Consider the following 17,712-nt stretch of genomic DNA (forward strand, 5'->3'; position numbering starts at 1 on the left):
TCCCATGCAAATTTTTTTTTTAACGTGAACTACAGTATCAGCCACTGGCTGCTGTGTGACGAGTTTGGTGTTTTGGTCACCCGCGCTAAACACGGTGCTTTAGTTGACAGCGCATCGATGCGCTTTGTGAAGGAAAGATGACGTCCTCTCTCTCTCTCTCTCTCTCTCTCTCTCTCTCTCTCTCTCTCTCTCTCTCTCTCTCTCTCTCTCTCTCTCTCCATCTCTCTCTCTCTCTCTCTCTCTCTCTCTCTCTCTCCATCTCTCTCTCTCTCCATCTCTCTCTCTCTCCATCTCTCTCTCTCTCCATCTCTCTCTCTCTCTCTCTCTCTCCATCTCTCCATCTCTCCTCTGTATCTCCCTCTCTGAGACTACTCCCGGTCTTCTGAGACTAATTCTGTGTGTGTGTGTGTAACCAAATGCATACCTACATGTATGACCTATATCTATCTAATACTTTTGGATATGAGCATTCTTTTCAATAAGTATGGAAGCCTGAACACAGAATGACACCAGTATCACTGACTACCACGGCAAGCCTATAGAAAATTATTCTATTTAATAATAATAATAATTATTATTATTATAAATGCCTCTCTCTCTTTCTTTCTTTCTTTCTTTCTTTCTTTCTTTCTTTCTTTCTTTCTTTCTTTCTTTCTTTCTTTCTTTCTTTCTTTCTCTCTTTCTATTATATATCTATCTAAATATCTAAACCTCTGTCTATCTAGTGTGTGTATATGCATGGCATCAAATCAAAGTGTGTGTTGCCTGTATTGATCAGTCACACTATACCCCCATTCAGCTGTAATTGTTCCCTGCTGGGCCTTTGTTTCATGGTGTGAATTAGTCATTGAAATTAACATTGACATCACATTGAATTCTGGGAAGGAGTGTAGTTCCCTTATCATTAGCTGAATTCACTGAATTCTCTTCAGAGGCTCCTGCTGCAAATAGGTAATGACTGTACCAGAATGTTTGATAGGACATTGATTGAAAACTATCGTCTCAAATTTGACAATTGATGGCTTATTTTGAAGGTATGAATCTGTAATTTTATATTATGTAACAAAAAAAAAGGGGGAAATTCTCAGGAGGAGGAGCTATTTAGGTTAGACTCCTACAGGCCGGATTAGCTTTGAGCTAACTATCTTTCCCGACCCATGTATTCATTCCATTCTAAACATAACGTTAGTTTACAAAACATGACCCGTCTATATAACGTTGAGGAACAAATTATATAGACGGGTAATGTTTTGAACAACTAACGTTACGTTTAGAATGGAATGAATACATGGGTCGGGAAAGATAGTTAGCTCAAAGCTATTCCGGCCAGTTTATCAACTTCCTGTCATTTAGAAATATGATTTTATAGTGAAAATCATTATGTGGAGTAAAAAGCTTTTGATCCACGCTCTCTCTGTCTCTCTGTCTTTCACTTACTGCATCTAAATAGCAGGGGGCGTGGCTGACACACACAACTAAAATTACATGTAGGCTATGAAACCTATAAGATATAGTATACAAATAATAGCAAACATTATTTACATTAATTATGTTCACAGAGTCAGAGGTCTGGGAACCAGAGATGCAGGACATTTTAAACATGTCAGAGGTCGGGGAACCAGAGAGGCAGGACATTTTAAACATGTCAGAGGTCGGGAACCAGAGAGGTAGGACATTTTAAACATGTCAGAGGTCGGGGAAACAGAGAGGCAGGACATTTTAAACATGTCTGAGGTCGGGGAACCAGAGAGGCAGGACATTTTAAACATGTCTGAGGTCGGGGAACCAGAGAGGCAGGACATTTTAAACATGTCTGAGGTCGGGGAACCAGAGAGGTAGGACATTTTAAACATGTCAGAGGTCGGGGAAACAGAGAGGCAGGACTTTTTAAACATTTCTGGGAGATGGGAGATAAAAATAGGCAGAGGGACTTTGTCATACATCACATCGCAACACAAGAAAAGAAAAGGGGAAAAAAGCAGGACTCACACAGACAGAACACCTTGATATACAATCTAACAGTGCACGGAAGAAAGGTTAGTGTGTAAAGATTACACTCGATATCTCGAAAGATGGTTAGGTCTTCACTTTCAAACACTACAGGAGATGGCATATGTGAAAGTCCTAAAGGTGGAAGTCAAACGCAGAAAAACAAGATTTCAGATGCTGATAAAGACAAAGTTAGGGAGCACATCAAGTCCTTTCAGACTATAGAAAGTCACTATTGTCGCAAAGACACTACTAAGGCCTATCTGGTGTTAATCTAAATATTAGGTGGTGTATATCTAGATGTTAGGTGGTGTATATCTAATGTTAGGTGGTGTATATCTAAATGTTAGGTGGTATATATCTAAATGTTAGGTGGTATATATCTAGATGATGTTAGGTGGTATCTATCTAGATGTTAGGTGGTGTTGGTGTATATATAGATGTTAGGTGGTTTATATCTAGATGTTAGGCGGTATATATATAGATGTTAGGTGGTATATATATAGATGTTAGGTGGTATAAATCTAGGTGTTAGGTGGTGTATATCTAACCAGCTCACCTCTCTGCCTCTCTCTTCCGTGGGTGATTCTGAAGATCCTCATCTTCTTCATCTTGCCCCCGGCTCTCCCTCCTTTGCCAGCCCGCTTGGACCCCCTCTCCACGGAGGAGTCCTCCTCCGTCTTCTCCTCCTCTTCCTGCACATACTCATCTTCCTCATAGTAGTCCTCTTCATCCATATGGACCTCCTGTTTGACTAAAGTGGAGAGATTTGAATTGCATGAAATCACATGATATAGATTAGATTCAAATGTAGTGCAAATGTAACAGTAAAGTGCAATAATAATTAGTGCTGTCAGGCGATTACATTTTTTTATCTAATTAATTACATGATTTGTAATTAATTAATCTAAGTAATCGCATAACCATTTTATGCCCGATATTCTATATTCTATAATCATATTTCAAATAGCATGTGTCCGGATGGCAGAATTCAGTACTGTATCTACAAAACCTTCTGTTTATTCATCTTCCATCTATTAATTTGCTTAAATTTTTCAGGTCTGGTCAATTTGAGCATGGTGTTATTCACAGTCAAAGATAAAAAAAAAAATTATTGATATTCTCATTTGGTTCATTACAATTTACTCAAAATAAAATGTTCATTCAATCAATCACCGAATTGAATGAAAATGTTATTAACAGATTGCAGAATGGGTACAATACAGTACGGCTCAATACACACAATTGTTAAGGGGATGCAGACCAGAGAAAGACTTTCGTCTTGTTTACATCAGGGTAATGAATCATAATGAATTGTAAGTAAGGGTGCAACTAAGCCCACAGTATTTCTGACACTGGGAATACATTCCCTGAGATTCATAGATGTCCCTAGAATCAGATACCAAGAACATGCAAATGGACCATATTAAAAAAAAAGTCTGTAAATGTGTATTCTACATTATTATGGAATGAATGATACAAAAAAAAGATTTAAAAAAAATAAAAATACAAATAATTTGTAATTAATTTTGAGTTAATTTTCATAACGTGATAATTTGCTGTGTAATTAATTAATCTAATTAACGCGATAAACTGACAGCCCTAATAATAATATACAATGTACAGGTGATTAAACTGGGTATCAAATATATAAATTAGTACTACAGAGTAATCAGGTGTATGTACAGAGTTTTAGTACCAATATGTACAGTGATGCAGGTATAAAGACACTATGGTATAGTAAGTCATACTGGCCAGCAGCGTAACTAGTAAGAGTAGGTAAGGGATATGTACAGTTATAGATATATAGTTATAGTAACTAGTAAGAGTAGGTAAGGGATATGTACAGTTATAGATATAGTTATAGTAACTAATAAGAGTAGGTAAGGGATATGTACAGAATATAGATATAGTTATAGTAACTAGTAAGAGTAGTAAGGGATATGTACAGATATTAGTGCTGTCAGGCGATTAATTTTAATCTAATTAATTACAGGATTTGTAATTAATTAATCTAATTAATCGCATAACCATTTTAGGCCTGATATTCTATAATCATATTTCAAATGGCATGTGTCCGGATGGCAGAATTCAGTACTGTATCTACAAAACCTTCTGTTTAACGAGTGCCACGGACGAGATATATCGTTATTTCATGCCAACCGTTGAGTGCCAGGAACGAGATGCCGTATTTTTAATCGTTATTTTTTTTATTAGCGATTTCCATTCATGTTTCATCAATCTAGCCTCACGTTACCAGTGGGGATCGGTCTGAACTCGAATAGGAGAATACCGCCCCCTATCGTCTCCCAGATGGTAATGCACGCATTGGAATGGACTCAATGAAAATGGATGAGAAAAGAAAAATCCGGAATCCACATTTTACTTCTCAGGCAAGTAACCCGAGCCGATCGGACTCAATCTCAAGCCTCAGAACAGCATGGAATATATATTTACAGTACCCAGCGTTGGATCAATAAACGCGATCGATATTTGGAATGGCGATCAGGAATTGGAGAAATCCTTTTGGAGAACATCCGATCTGAGGTAAGGAATCTATTTTACCAGTATTGGGATAATCAGAGCCATTTTCACCTATATATCAGCGTGTGCCATATGTGTGTATGTGCGATCAGGAAATAAGAGAATCGATTTTTCAGCCCGCTTCTATAGCGTGCATAAGTACACATACTATCGATAATCTAGCGTTTATTTGAAAACGATTAATAAATAGGCCGAAAAATGACGTGTTTTGTGTATTACAGTAAAGGCCGTTTATCACAGAATCTTCTGAAATCTTCTGGAAGTTTCAAGAAACTAGCGTTTTTCAAAATGGTATAAAACGGAAATGAACTGATTAAAAAAACAATCCGTTTCGACAATGTTGACTGCAGACAAGTCATTGATAAGCGACGGCCACATTAGACACATAGCCATAATTTAAGATATAGTTTATGCGTTCGCAAATATGAGAGCTCTATCATTGAAGTAGGTGGTGGCATTCAAGGGGGTAAATAGGAAACGGAGGCCGGCACGGAAAGTGTTAATCATCTTCCATTTATTCATTTGCTTAGATTTTTCAGGTCTGGTACATTTTAGCATGGTGTTATTCACAGTCAAAGATTAAAAAAAATTATTAATTGATATTCTAATTTGGTTCATTACAATTTACTTAAGCCTAGTAACAGACAGTATTTCTGACACTGGAAATACATTCCCTGAGATCCATAGATGTCCCTAGAATCAGATACCATATGGAATGAATGAGATAAAAAAATTATAAAGAATTGTCCATGTTCTGTCATCTAATAATATATTACATTACTTTTCCTGAAGGTTTTTGCCGTGGTATCGTTTTAGAATCGGTATCGTGGTCAAAATGTTGGTATCGTGACAACACTAATATATATATAAATGGTAAATTATATATATGATAAGAATAAATATATATATATATATATATATATATATGCATACAGCATATTTAATATATATTAGTGGTGGGACTTGATAAAAAACTTTTATCGAATTAATTTGAGACTTTATAGTTAATTAATAGAAATTAATCACATTTTAATCGCATACCAATATTTGATGCCAAAAGCAAAAAAATTCAATTCAAAGGAATTTTGGTATATAAGAGTGAATCAATGAATATACATACGTTTAAGCAGCAAAATCCTGTATTAGCTACTACACAGACCAACAGATCAATGCCATTTTTAACAAAGTGCAGCAATTTTAGGAATAATATATAGCACAAAGGACCTTTTGTAAACTCAAGCACTTTCGAGGTAAAAGTAAGTAGTTTCAAGTACATTCCAGAACAAAAGAAACCTCTTGGAACGATCTCAATTTCTCTTATTTTATTTTATGAACAAACCAGACTAAGAAAAAAAGTTATTTGCGATTTATTATACTTTATACTTATAGCACATGCATGAGTCTGGTCTCCTTTGAAAGGTAACATTCTTACACAATAAAGAAAAAATCATCATGAGATTAAATCAATTATCTTTACTTTAAATTTTGTCTGTAGTTAATTAATTGAAATTAATGCGATAAAGTCCCAGGCCTAATATATATATAATATACAGCATTATTGTACATGCTATCATACAGAGTTATATGGGTGCATGCTTGTGCCCCCTGTAGTCTAGATGGAAACATAGGTCCACCTGCATAGGGTGGATTTCTTTTCACCACCTGTTTTTTCTTAATCCTTGAAGTGTCTATTTTAAGATTCTGCCAGGTAATAGGTTGAAATAATGTCCCATGGGGTTTATATTTAACCCTGTATTACACCTATCCTGAACCAAAACCTGAAAAAGAAGAAAGAAAACAGCATAACTTTAAGTTAATAACATATAGACAAATTAAAACATTTTTCCAAACAAGTTTGACCCAAGGAATTCAGTACAATTGTTGTTTTTAAGATTCAAACACATCTTGATTCTATTTCAGGACAGAAAAAGCAAAAAACACTGAAAAGAATTATATCACAACTCCCTTTTTACTAAAAATGTAGTGCATTGGACGAGATACATTGTAGGTTAATATTGGAAATAATATTGTAATAAAGAGTCTCCATGCAGTTATGCAATAAGAAAAATACATATATCCCAAAACTGAAGGGAAAATATAAAATAGCGTAACTTTTGAAGTAAACAACATTCAGAGACAAATGATACCCCATAAAATTCTGACCCAAACATCTAATTAAAATGGGTATTTGTAAGATTCAAACATATCCGGACTCTATTTCAGGAAGAAAACAAGCAGAAATGGTTTAGATCACATCTATATTTTTCCATTTATGAATAACCTTTAAGGCGCACTATTGCAATAATTGCAACATCTATTTGAAACTGTAGTAGTACCTATTCCTAACTAAATTTAGACAAATACTACACACCTCAGACTAAAAAAAGATAAAAAAAAAAAATATAGTAACAAGGTAAGACCACATGCCAAGTCTCCCGCTGAGCCCATAGCTCTCTCTCTTTTGGAGCAATTTCAACAATTTTCCAAGTAAGTATTTGACCTGTAGTTTATTAGTTTCAGAGGACATTAGCTAGCATTATACCAACTATACTTCACCATACTTCCATACTATACCAACCATACTTCACCCCTCCAGCTGAAAACCAAAGGTCATATGATGCCTCAGTGTTGGAGCACAGCACTACATCTATCTCCTCTGCAGACGTTGAAGCAGCAGGTGCCTGGATTCAATGGCTTTATTTCAAGCTCAGGAAAAGTGCCTCCTATAGAATCTACAGTTGACTTCTACAACCCCACCAACCAGCCCATTACAGACAATGCAGTGTTGTTGGGCAGCCACACACTATCAACACATTTGACCTGCGGGTGGTCATGAAGCCTATCCTATATGAAAGGAATTCAAGAAGCACGTCATCATCCCTTGCAAGTTCCACACAGCCATGAATTACATAGGCGAGCTCACTGGGTACAAGTGTTAAGGAAAACTCCAACATTTTGGGAAATTTGCTTATTTGCCATCTACCCTGGAGTTAGACAAGAAGATACATACCTTTTTCTTCTCTGTGCGTGCATTAGGCTTAGGGAACAGCCGCTCTGTTAGCATAGCTTAGCTTCATCACTGGAAGTGGGTCAGACTTGTACCCTGACGTTCCCTACAGTGCCCTAGTCACGAAATACACTCCAAATACAACTCCAAAACGTTCCTGTAAACATGTTGTGACCTGTGTATTTACCACATGGAGAAATAAAAAATAATTGAATTCGACAATTACATTTTCTAAGCAAATATACTTGGAACTATTTATTGCCGAACCACTCCTCTCGGGGCGCAGTCAGTGATTTCAACGTGACGCCGTGTTTGTTTACATTCTCATTTTATTCAAAGGATATGAACCGATTTAAGTTTATGGATACCATGACTTAAAATCCTCTTACCTTGACGATTAAAAGCCTCCCCAATTTAGAAAACAGTATTCCAATGGCTGGTCTTGATAGGCTGCTAGCTAACGGAGCTAACCAACAAACACAGAACCGGGCGGACACTAAAGCAAATAACGAGGGCAATGACTTCCGGTCGGGGGATGTTTCAAAATAAAAGAGCGACGTCTATAGCAGCGGAAATACGTTTATTTTGTACATTATATAACGTTAACACGAACCTAAACTAACTTTAGGTTAGTTGTAAGGTTAGTTTAGGTAAGAGGATTTTAAGTCATGGTATCCATAAATTTCAATCGGTTCGGATCCTTTGAATAAAATGAGAATGTAAACAATGTTAAGGTGCTGGCTACTCAGACATCCTTGTTGAAGCTGGCCTTGCAACCAGTGGCTGCCTGAAAAGTTTTCCGAATTGGAAATCATATGCCAAGGCTCTCTTCAATCTGAAGGTGGTTACGGAGGCGCTTGAATGGTTGCTGATCAATGTTTTCCTGAATGAGAAGAATCTGGACATACTGTACCACAGGAGACCCTCAATCTTATCCACTGCTGCAGTCATGAGAACCTTGATGCCACTCTGAAGGACTCCTCACTACTCAAGGTGATTCATCAATACATGGACTACCAACAGAAGGTTCGCAAGGGCCACCTGGGCAAGAGGAGCATGTTCGGGCTCTATGTGACGGATCATAGAAGGCTGGTCTAAACTAAAAATGCTGGTATTTTGCTGTGAAAACCAACAACTTTGAGCTCATCCATCACTGTAATGGTGCCATGGTAGATCTTGTCTTTGCGTACAATGGCCACAACTATGCCAGGTAATGCACTACCGGTAATTCTCCTAATACTCAAGCACATACCAGAAGTGGTGCCGTACAACCTCTGCATGTGCTCAGCTCTATGAGCTGACTCTGGAGATACAGGGCTGTATGTTAACTTTTTTTGCACATAGCACTGGTGCTACAGAGGTTAGGGTTCGAAATTAACGCGGGCTTGGGGCAAAATGCCCGTGAAAATGGACAAAATGCCCTCGAAAATCAGTTAAGGGGGGCACAAAATGCCCCAGATAGTTTACTAATTATATATATATATATTCTGTTGAAGTCCGACATATTTAAATATCTCCGGTCATAATGTCCTGTGAGAATGATTCCTTCGCGACCTGTGTTTTGCTGATGAGAATGGCGGTGCGGCAGCTTGGTGCTGGATTAGCGAGAGGCGTGCAGCTGCGGAGTCGAGGAGCTCACAGTTGTGCCCGCATAGTGCAGTACTCCAATTCAGCCATTGGCAATTCAGCCATTGGATGGGTGGCGCTGCTGAGCGGTTCCCCAGACCGGACCTGATAGCGCCGCTGGCTCTGCGGCTCTGCAGTTGCATACTATTGGGATGAGTTTATCGCTTCGTTGGGAGGCAGAGGTTGTCGTTGGTTTCAGCGATCACGCAGCGTTGGACCCCGCGATAATGTTGCTGTCTCTCTCTGCCAAATTTCTCAGTTCTTCGCTTGATTAATACAAATGTCCAATATAACGGAATTCGTTAGCTCATAAAAATGTGATTATAACAGACTGCTGTTAATGTCAGGCCGACTGCCCACAGACACCTATTTGATTTCAAGTCAGGAGCAGCACGGAGTCTCGAGGGACTTATTTTATTTGGAATATATTAATGACTGTATATACGCAGTAGCCTAGTTTTAAGTTAAAATATTATGAATCTACATGCCTTGAGGATGTCATTCTTTATATAGCCTGCCTATCAATTGTTTTTAAGCTCAATAAACTGACCGGAATTTCTCACATTTGTCCGGGAGATTGAAATCTTCCAGGACACGGAGACCGGCCCCAGTATTTTCGAACGGAAACCCTGATGGAGACATTAACATTACGTTTTGTTTCATTTATGTGAATAGTTTATTTACAAGTGAACCAAACTTCTCCTCCATTGCAAACACCGCAACGCTCCCAGCTGTGACACAATGTCACCCGTGCGCACTGACAGCTATGCGTTCTCGGCTTCCCTCATGTTAAGGGGGGCCGGGGGGGACAAAAAGCCCCAGACAGTTTACTAATGATATATATATATATGGAGACATTATTAATGTCATTAACATTACGTTATCAAACATAGTATACAAATTAATATTACTATTTATTTAACTGACGAATGAAAGACGTGATTTATTAAATCTGTTTTACATTGTCACTCTCCCCACCCTCTCACATTAGCAGGTGAGCAGCTCACCAGCATTTGATGGCATTTTGAAGACAGACAAGATGGAGCGTTTTTTATCAAACTATAAAAACACGAAGGAAAAAGAGTCTGAGAAGCAGATTCCCCAGGTCCTCAAATAAAAGAAATTAAAGCGGAGTACGATGGAGTCGTGGGGATTAGACTGGGTAGGGGTTGAGGAGGATGCTACCGGTCAACATATCATTTATTGCAAAGCTTGTCGTGAGACTCCGGCTGCAAACACGGCTAGTGTTCGAGGAGCTTGTGTGGATCTTTTTGTCCGCGGGACGAAGACTGTCAAAAAATGTGGATGTAAGCAGGGGTGTACAGTGCGACATATATATCGCACGTGCTACAGCAACAGCTGTCAGTGCGCACGGGTGGATTTACTTCAGTAGCACTGGTGCGATAGGGATTCGGTTCATATAGATACTCTTATTTTGAAAATCCTGTAGCGGGTCTCATTTCTGCCCACGCGCAGCTCCAGCTAGGCTCCGAAAGCTAGCAACGTTCAGGTGCATATGGTACTCTTATTTTGAAAAAACTCTTGTGACAACTCGACGAGTCGTATCCGCCCTATCCGTGCTTCTGCGTTATCTGCAAGCAGAGCAGCGCGTTGGTCGGTTGGTGCGCAGTACTGCTGCGTTAACACAGCAGTGCGCCTACACGTCCCGAAATAAGTCCGTGGTGTTTTTTCTTTCTCGCAACGGGTCAAATGCATCTACATGCTTTGCACCGTCGCCATTCCTTTATGCGCACATCGCCCGAAATTAACGTGTATGTACCATTACAATCACTACAACGTTAGCAATAGAGCTGCCGCGATTACCGCATTACCGCGGTATCGCTGTTACATCACGGCCACCGCAGAGTAGGCTGAATACCGCATCACCGCTGTTTTTTATAATAATAATAATGAAGTACCCTCCTCTCGTTGGGCTTTCGGCTCTGCAGATATACCCTACTTCTCTATCGAGGTTCCAAGCGACCCTATTGGGTACCAGAAAAGTCACGTGAAACATTGCAGACCACTGATTGGTCAGAAGAGAGACGCGTCACACGTTGGGAGCGTCCTGCAGTTTTTTACATCCTGAATGTCAGCCATTGATCAGAGCTCATCACAATACGGCTAATAACGTTAGCTTTAGCTCCCCGCCGGAGTGGACTACCATCGCTCATCAGGAGTACTAAACGAGACATAATGATTTTACTGTCTGCAACGAATGTTATAATAAAAGCCCTTCGTTCTATACACTTGTCTGATTGAAAACTTTATTAACAGACCGCAGAATGGGACAACTCAGCACGCTCTGAGCAAAGAAAGGAACTGAGATGGTCCGGTAAATACGCTGATGTTATTGAACGTATAACTATATAATGGTAATGCCACAAAACGAATGCCTTTATTATAAAGTAGTAACTTTATAGTAATAATAATAAGAAAGGGTCGGGGGGGTAACCACCCCTGCCCGCGACACCGAGTGAACGGCGCACGACCAGACGGGAAACTTCGAATCCGTGTTTCACTTTCAATAACTAATGCGTGCTTGCCGAATCCCAAACAATATTCATGCTGCAAAGTCATCCTCTAAAGATCGACATTTAGACCAGAGGCAGGCTATATGCTATAAAAAGTAGACTACTACTACTAAAAAAAAAATGCATTCAAACGTTTTTTTTTTTTTTTTTTGTGCGTGCGGTAATAACCGCGGCGGTAGGAAATATTTTGCAAATCCGTGCGGTAAGGAAAACATCAATACCGCGGCAGCTCTAGTTAGCAAGCTAACAAGCTAATCCTGATCAGAGGCAGAGCCAGCAGACAGTGTGGACTGGGGAAAGGGAAATGGGGGGGCACTCTCTCCCCTTCCCTGTGTGTGCGTGCGTGCGTTTGGAAAGACGATGAAGTCACTAGTCAGGACTCAGGACAGGAGTATATTATAGTAAACTGAGGATGGACAGATAATGTTGATATTCAAATAAACAAGTTTCGAGAGGAGTGGAAGTTTGAAGACAGACTAGACTACAATATGATGCGGGGGTGGTGAGTTGAAACAGTGTGTGTGAATGAATGAAAACTTTATTTAACAGATTGCAGAATGGGTACAATACAGTACGGCTCAATACACACAATTGTTAAGGGGATGCAGACCAGAGAAAGACGTTTGTCTTGTTTACATCAGGGTCCCCCATTGTGTGTGTGTGTCCCAACCGACCCCACTTCTATGTTTCAATAAATTATTTGCATTTAAAACTATTAACGCTGACTCATTCCTTCAGTCCACTCAAAATTATGCTAATATTCCTTATGTTGTTTATGATATTAATTGAAAATAGCATATGAGAGTATCATAGTAATAATAACACATGGCGATATACTAAATGACAGCCAAACATGGCACTGCAACTAAATAACACAAATACAATAGGCACATTTGTGACTGTTACAAATATAACACGTTTTATACTTGTGCTACAAGATTTTGGCCTGTGCTACAAAACCATCAACCTCTGTAGCACCAGTGCTATGTGCAAAAAAAGTTAACGTACAGCCCTGGATGTAAGGATGTTTAATAACAGTTTATCAAAAAAATTCAGTGCCCACCGAAATAAAATAAAAAGCCCCCGAAAATCAATTAAGGGGGGCAAAAAAAGCCCTTGACATTTTTTTTTAATTTCTAACCCTGACAGAGGTTGATAGTTTTGTAGCACAGGCCAATATCTTGTAGCACAAGTATAAAACGTGTTATATTTGTAACAGTCACAAATGTGCCTATTGTATTTGTGTTATTTAGTTGCAGTGCCATGTTTGGCTGTCATTTTCATGCTGACAGCCAGACACGTTACGTGTAAGGAATTATGGGATTTGGTGTTGGGTGTATGTACTCTACTAGGGGTGGGAATCACCAGTTTCATCACGATACGATATCGATTCTTTGGACAACGATACGATATTTGCGATATCTGCCACGATACGATACAATGCAGGTGCCTGCAATCGATGAGATGATATCATAAGCCCATTTAACACAATCAGTAACATTTAGATCAACTCAAAAGGTAACAAATATAATTTGGAAAAAAAAATGTAGCTCTTCCAGACATTTAAATTAAAAACTATTTATTGTTTTTAATACAAGTAGACCTCCTGTTCACTATAAAGTGCCACGTTTTGATATATTGAGCTTTAAACTTTAAGTAAAAAAAAAATTGGAACACCTAAAACACCTTCCTCTCCCAAACCGTTGATGATCATGCATACATTTATTATGTATTGTATTTTTTATGTTTAAATATCAACATCATCTGTCCACCCTCAGTACATTTACTATCAATATAATATACTCATCATATATTTTCAAACGCACACACAGAAGGGAGAATGCCCCCCCCCCTTCTTCCCAGTCCCCACTCTGCTGTTCTGTCGCTCTGAACAGGGTTTTAGCTTGCTTATGCTAACGGAACGTTAATTCCGGTCTTAAACACAGCATGGTCATAAAGGAATGGCGAGGATTGCAAAGCATGTTATATGCATTTGACCCGTTGCGGAATAAAACAGCAGGGATTTGTTTTGGGTCGCGAAATAAGCACACTAGCCTTGCTATGTTGCAATGTCCGCGTTCCAGACCCTACTGAGACGAGTACTGTCGTGTGCTGTGGAGCGGATATGAGTCACGACACCACGGATTTTCAAAATAAGAGTATCGATATGAACTGAGCGTTGCTAGCTGCCGGAGCCATAGTTATTATAGCTGGAGCTGCGCTTAGGCGGAAATGAGACCCGCGACAGGATTTTCAAAATAAGAGTATCGATATGAACCGAATGCCTATTGCACCAGTGCTACTGAAGTAAATCCATTCATCGCACAGACCGCTGTTGCTGTAGCACGTGCAATATATATCTCGCACTGTACAGCCCTAAGATATGCAGCATCATTGATGATCCAGACTGCCCAAAGGCAGGGAAGCACCGTGAGCTGTAGCCTGCCCAGGGAGCAGTTTATCTATGAGCACTTTGTCTCCAAGAAGAAGGGGTTCTTTGAGCGCCTCAAGAAGCTTAAACTGAAGACAATGGATCACTGCAGCAAGAAGGTCAAGCTCACATCTGCACAGGGCAAGGTGGATATTGCTTCAAATGATTCACTAATTGCTATATCATACTTCATAACCAATTTTAAAAGTTGACATTGTACTAATGCAACACTTGTTTCTTCATATTCCATTGCAGCTCTTTAGGTACCAGGAGCAGAGCAACCTTGCCTTCCAGCTGCTCATTAGTCCCAGATGCTGGATATGCCCATCAACCTCCAAGAACTCATGCATTACCCCCTCTCGCCTCATGCAATTGGCTCTCGTGATGGCTTTTTGGCCAAGACAAACAAGGCCACCATCCTTCACTATCGGCTCCAGGACAGGGATGAGGACATGAGCTATCGTAAGGATGCACTCTTCATACAGGATGGTAACACTGTCTTCCACATGAGGACCAACCTCCCACCAACCTGTGGAGAGATCTGCATGCAGCTCTTGGAACATAGGATTTCCAAGCACCACGTTGTCCTTTCCACAGGAGAGGCTAAATTGAATGAGACTATGGCATTATTTTAAGTCGTATACTGGGTATTTGGGTTCTTCTTCACTTGTTACATGCTTATCTGTCAAGGCTTATCTGACATCCATGCCCAGTGGTCAAACCAGGAGGAGACAAACAGCCGTGTCATCTTGTACCTCCACCAGGCTATCAAGTGGGGGTACAAATCCAGCGTGGTGACACACATACTGGTGATCCTCCTCTACCATGTCAGCATGACCAACCTCTCTATATACTAGGGCTGTCTTACATACTTCGAAGCTTCGTTCGATGGGCATGGGATTCGAATATGAAAATAAAATTCGATTATTTAAAAAAAAAAATATATATATATATATGAACACTTTTATTTGTTTGGGTGCAAAATCAACTCTGCCTCTCTTTGTTAATTACAACAAGCAATGCTGTTCGTTATTTAAGATGAGGTCGGACTCGGCACCGACCGATTTGTGTTCATTGTGCCGCTTTTATAAAGCCTCAAATGACGGCTTACAATATTTCATGAAAGCAAAGTGTTTTGTTTGTCTAAGATTTAAAAAGGTTTAAACTTTACAGCACTGACAAAGTTGAACAAAGTGCTGTACAAGTCCCACAACAGGAAAAAAAATTCAAATAAAAAAGATACATTTATTTTAATTTTTTTTCGAAGCTTCTAATTAAAATCGAATCTCGGCCCGAAGCTTCGAATTCCCAAAAAAAAATCGAAGGTCAGCCCTACTATATACTGATGATCCTCCTCTACCATGTCAGCATGACCAACCTCTCCATATACTGGTGATCATCCTCTACCATGTCAGCATGACCAACCTCTCCATATACTGGTGATCCTCCTCTACCAGCATGACCAACCTCTCCATATACTGATGATCCTCCTCTACCAGCATGACCAACCTCTCATATACTGATGATCCTCCTCTACCAGCATGACCAACCTCTTCACATACTGGTGATCCTCCTCTACCATGTCAGCATGAACAACCTCTCCATATACTGGTGATCCTCCTCTACCAGCATGACCAACCTAGCGGCACGGTGGTGTAGTGGTTAACACGGTCGCCTCACAGCAAGAAGGTCCAGGGTTCGATTCCCGCTTGGGGACCAGGTTTCCATGATGCCAGGTACCCAGGTGGGGTATCTCCCAGGCCTTTCTGTGTGGAGTTTGCATGTTCTCCCCGTGCTCGCAAGGGTTTCCCCCCCCGATAAGATAAACCCAATGGAAAAACATGCACAACAACAGATCGCTAACGCTGTGGCGTCCTTGACGAAGACGGACAGGAGCACTTGGATTGGTCCCCTGGCGCGGCTCACGTTGACGCCTGTCTGCTCCCGGCTGCCCTTGGGGGGGGGAGGACGACGGGATGGGTTAATCGCAGAGACGAATCGCATCGGCGATTCTAAAGAGACAATGCATGCGTGTGTGTTCCGGTGTGTGTGCTAAAAAAAAAAAAAAAAAAACTAACCGCTGTGTGTACCACTAAAACATTGAGTGACGTTGCATGCCGAATAAAGACCTCTGCAACAGGTCCTGCATTATTATTATTAACCTCTATATACTGATGATCCTCCTCTACCAGCATAACCAACCTCTATATACTGGTGATCCTCCTCTACCATGTCAGCATGACCAACCTCTCCATATACTGGTGATCATCCTCTACCATGTCAGCATGACCAACCTATCCAGATACCTTTGCCCACGGCACTGGCACTGCAAGCTAATACAAGTGTCCGAAATGGCTGAGTGCTTTCAAAAGAAAGAGATGGGTGAATCCGTTAAAGAAGCTGCAGAAGAACCCTAGATTCCAGAAGGTTTTTAGTCAGCTTGGCGCATTGTCGCTGGTAACAGATGAGCTCCAACAGGAGATGGAGTCCTTCACATGCATTATGGATGGCCATGGTCAGATGAAGTCAGTTGATGCTGTGTGAGCCAAGATGCTGCAGAAAGTAATGGGTGCTGATAAAGTCCTGGATGCAAACTCCAAAGTAGACATTGAATGCCTGCCTCCTCCCAAGGTCTGTCTCATCCCACATGTACAGTGAGACAACTTCAGAGTCGCCTGCTACAAAAGAGCAGAACAGCCTATATTCAAGAGGCCCAAAGCCTATGATCAAAGTATGGACTGGTAAAAACAATGGAGGTGTTAGAGCCTGGACGGTTGGACCCATCCTCCGTCTTTCTCTTGTTGAGGTACTGGCCCAGAAAGTAGAGTCAGAAGAGCAAGAAGCTCTTGATAAGGAGGCAGATAACGCAAAAAAATAACATGGATAAGGAGGATGGAGAGTACGAGTGTGATGAGGCGGAGGAAGAGATGGAGATCGAAGATAGACTTTGACAATTGTTTTAGTGATGATGATGATGATGATTAGTAGTTTAGGGCACAAAATATAAATACAAAAAAAGACTTCTTGTGTCAACAAAGAAGATATCCAGTCCATGATATTATTTAGTGCATATGAAAAAATTGTTTAAACCTTAACACATTGACTGCCACGCTATTTTCCCATCTTTGTACTTAGTGTGCCAGCGCTGTAAAGTATAGGGATTTTAACTGTGCGTTGCAGTGTTTGCAGGGCTATATCTATATTCTGAGTAACGGCATTCGTTTTGAATACTACATACGTTGATCGGCCGGATCGATATGGAATCATTGTAGGATCAAGGTGGAATTGATGTCATAATTGTCATTATAGTCCTTACCTTTACATTTAGCTGACGCTTTTATCCAAAGCGACTTACAAGTTCTGTATGACAAGTCATCAGGAAGGGCACAACTCATCAGCTGAGTAACAATGTTCATCAAAGTGTTGAGTGCTACAGTGTAGGTTAGTTTATTAGGACAAGTGCATGACAGTAAGGTTAGTTAGGGTTAGATATATATTAGAGTTGGGCCGTTAACGGCATTAACGTGCTGCGTTAACGCGATACTAGTATCGCGCGATAATATAATTAACGCATTAATCGA

The 17,712-nt window shown here is 40.1% G+C and overlaps 1 protein-coding gene across 1 annotated transcript in view; it reads right to left on the reverse strand.

Moving 5' to 3' along the window:
- LOC311230970 (coiled-coil domain-containing protein 106-like) overlaps positions 1-17,712 on the reverse strand; it is a 40,310-nt gene that overhangs the window by 11,528 nt on the left and 11,070 nt on the right. The window contains exon 5 of the mRNA XM_084317425.1: positions 2,549-2,743. Coding sequence (XP_084173551.1) covers positions 2,549-2,743 — 195 coding nt within the window. The remainder of the gene's footprint in view (positions 1-2,548; positions 2,744-17,712) is intronic.

This window comes from Notolepis coatsorum, assembly GCF_963971535.1.
Source record: "Notolepis coatsorum genome assembly, chromosome: 6".
Lineage (NCBI taxonomy): Eukaryota > Metazoa > Chordata > Actinopteri > Aulopiformes > Paralepididae > Notolepis > Notolepis coatsorum.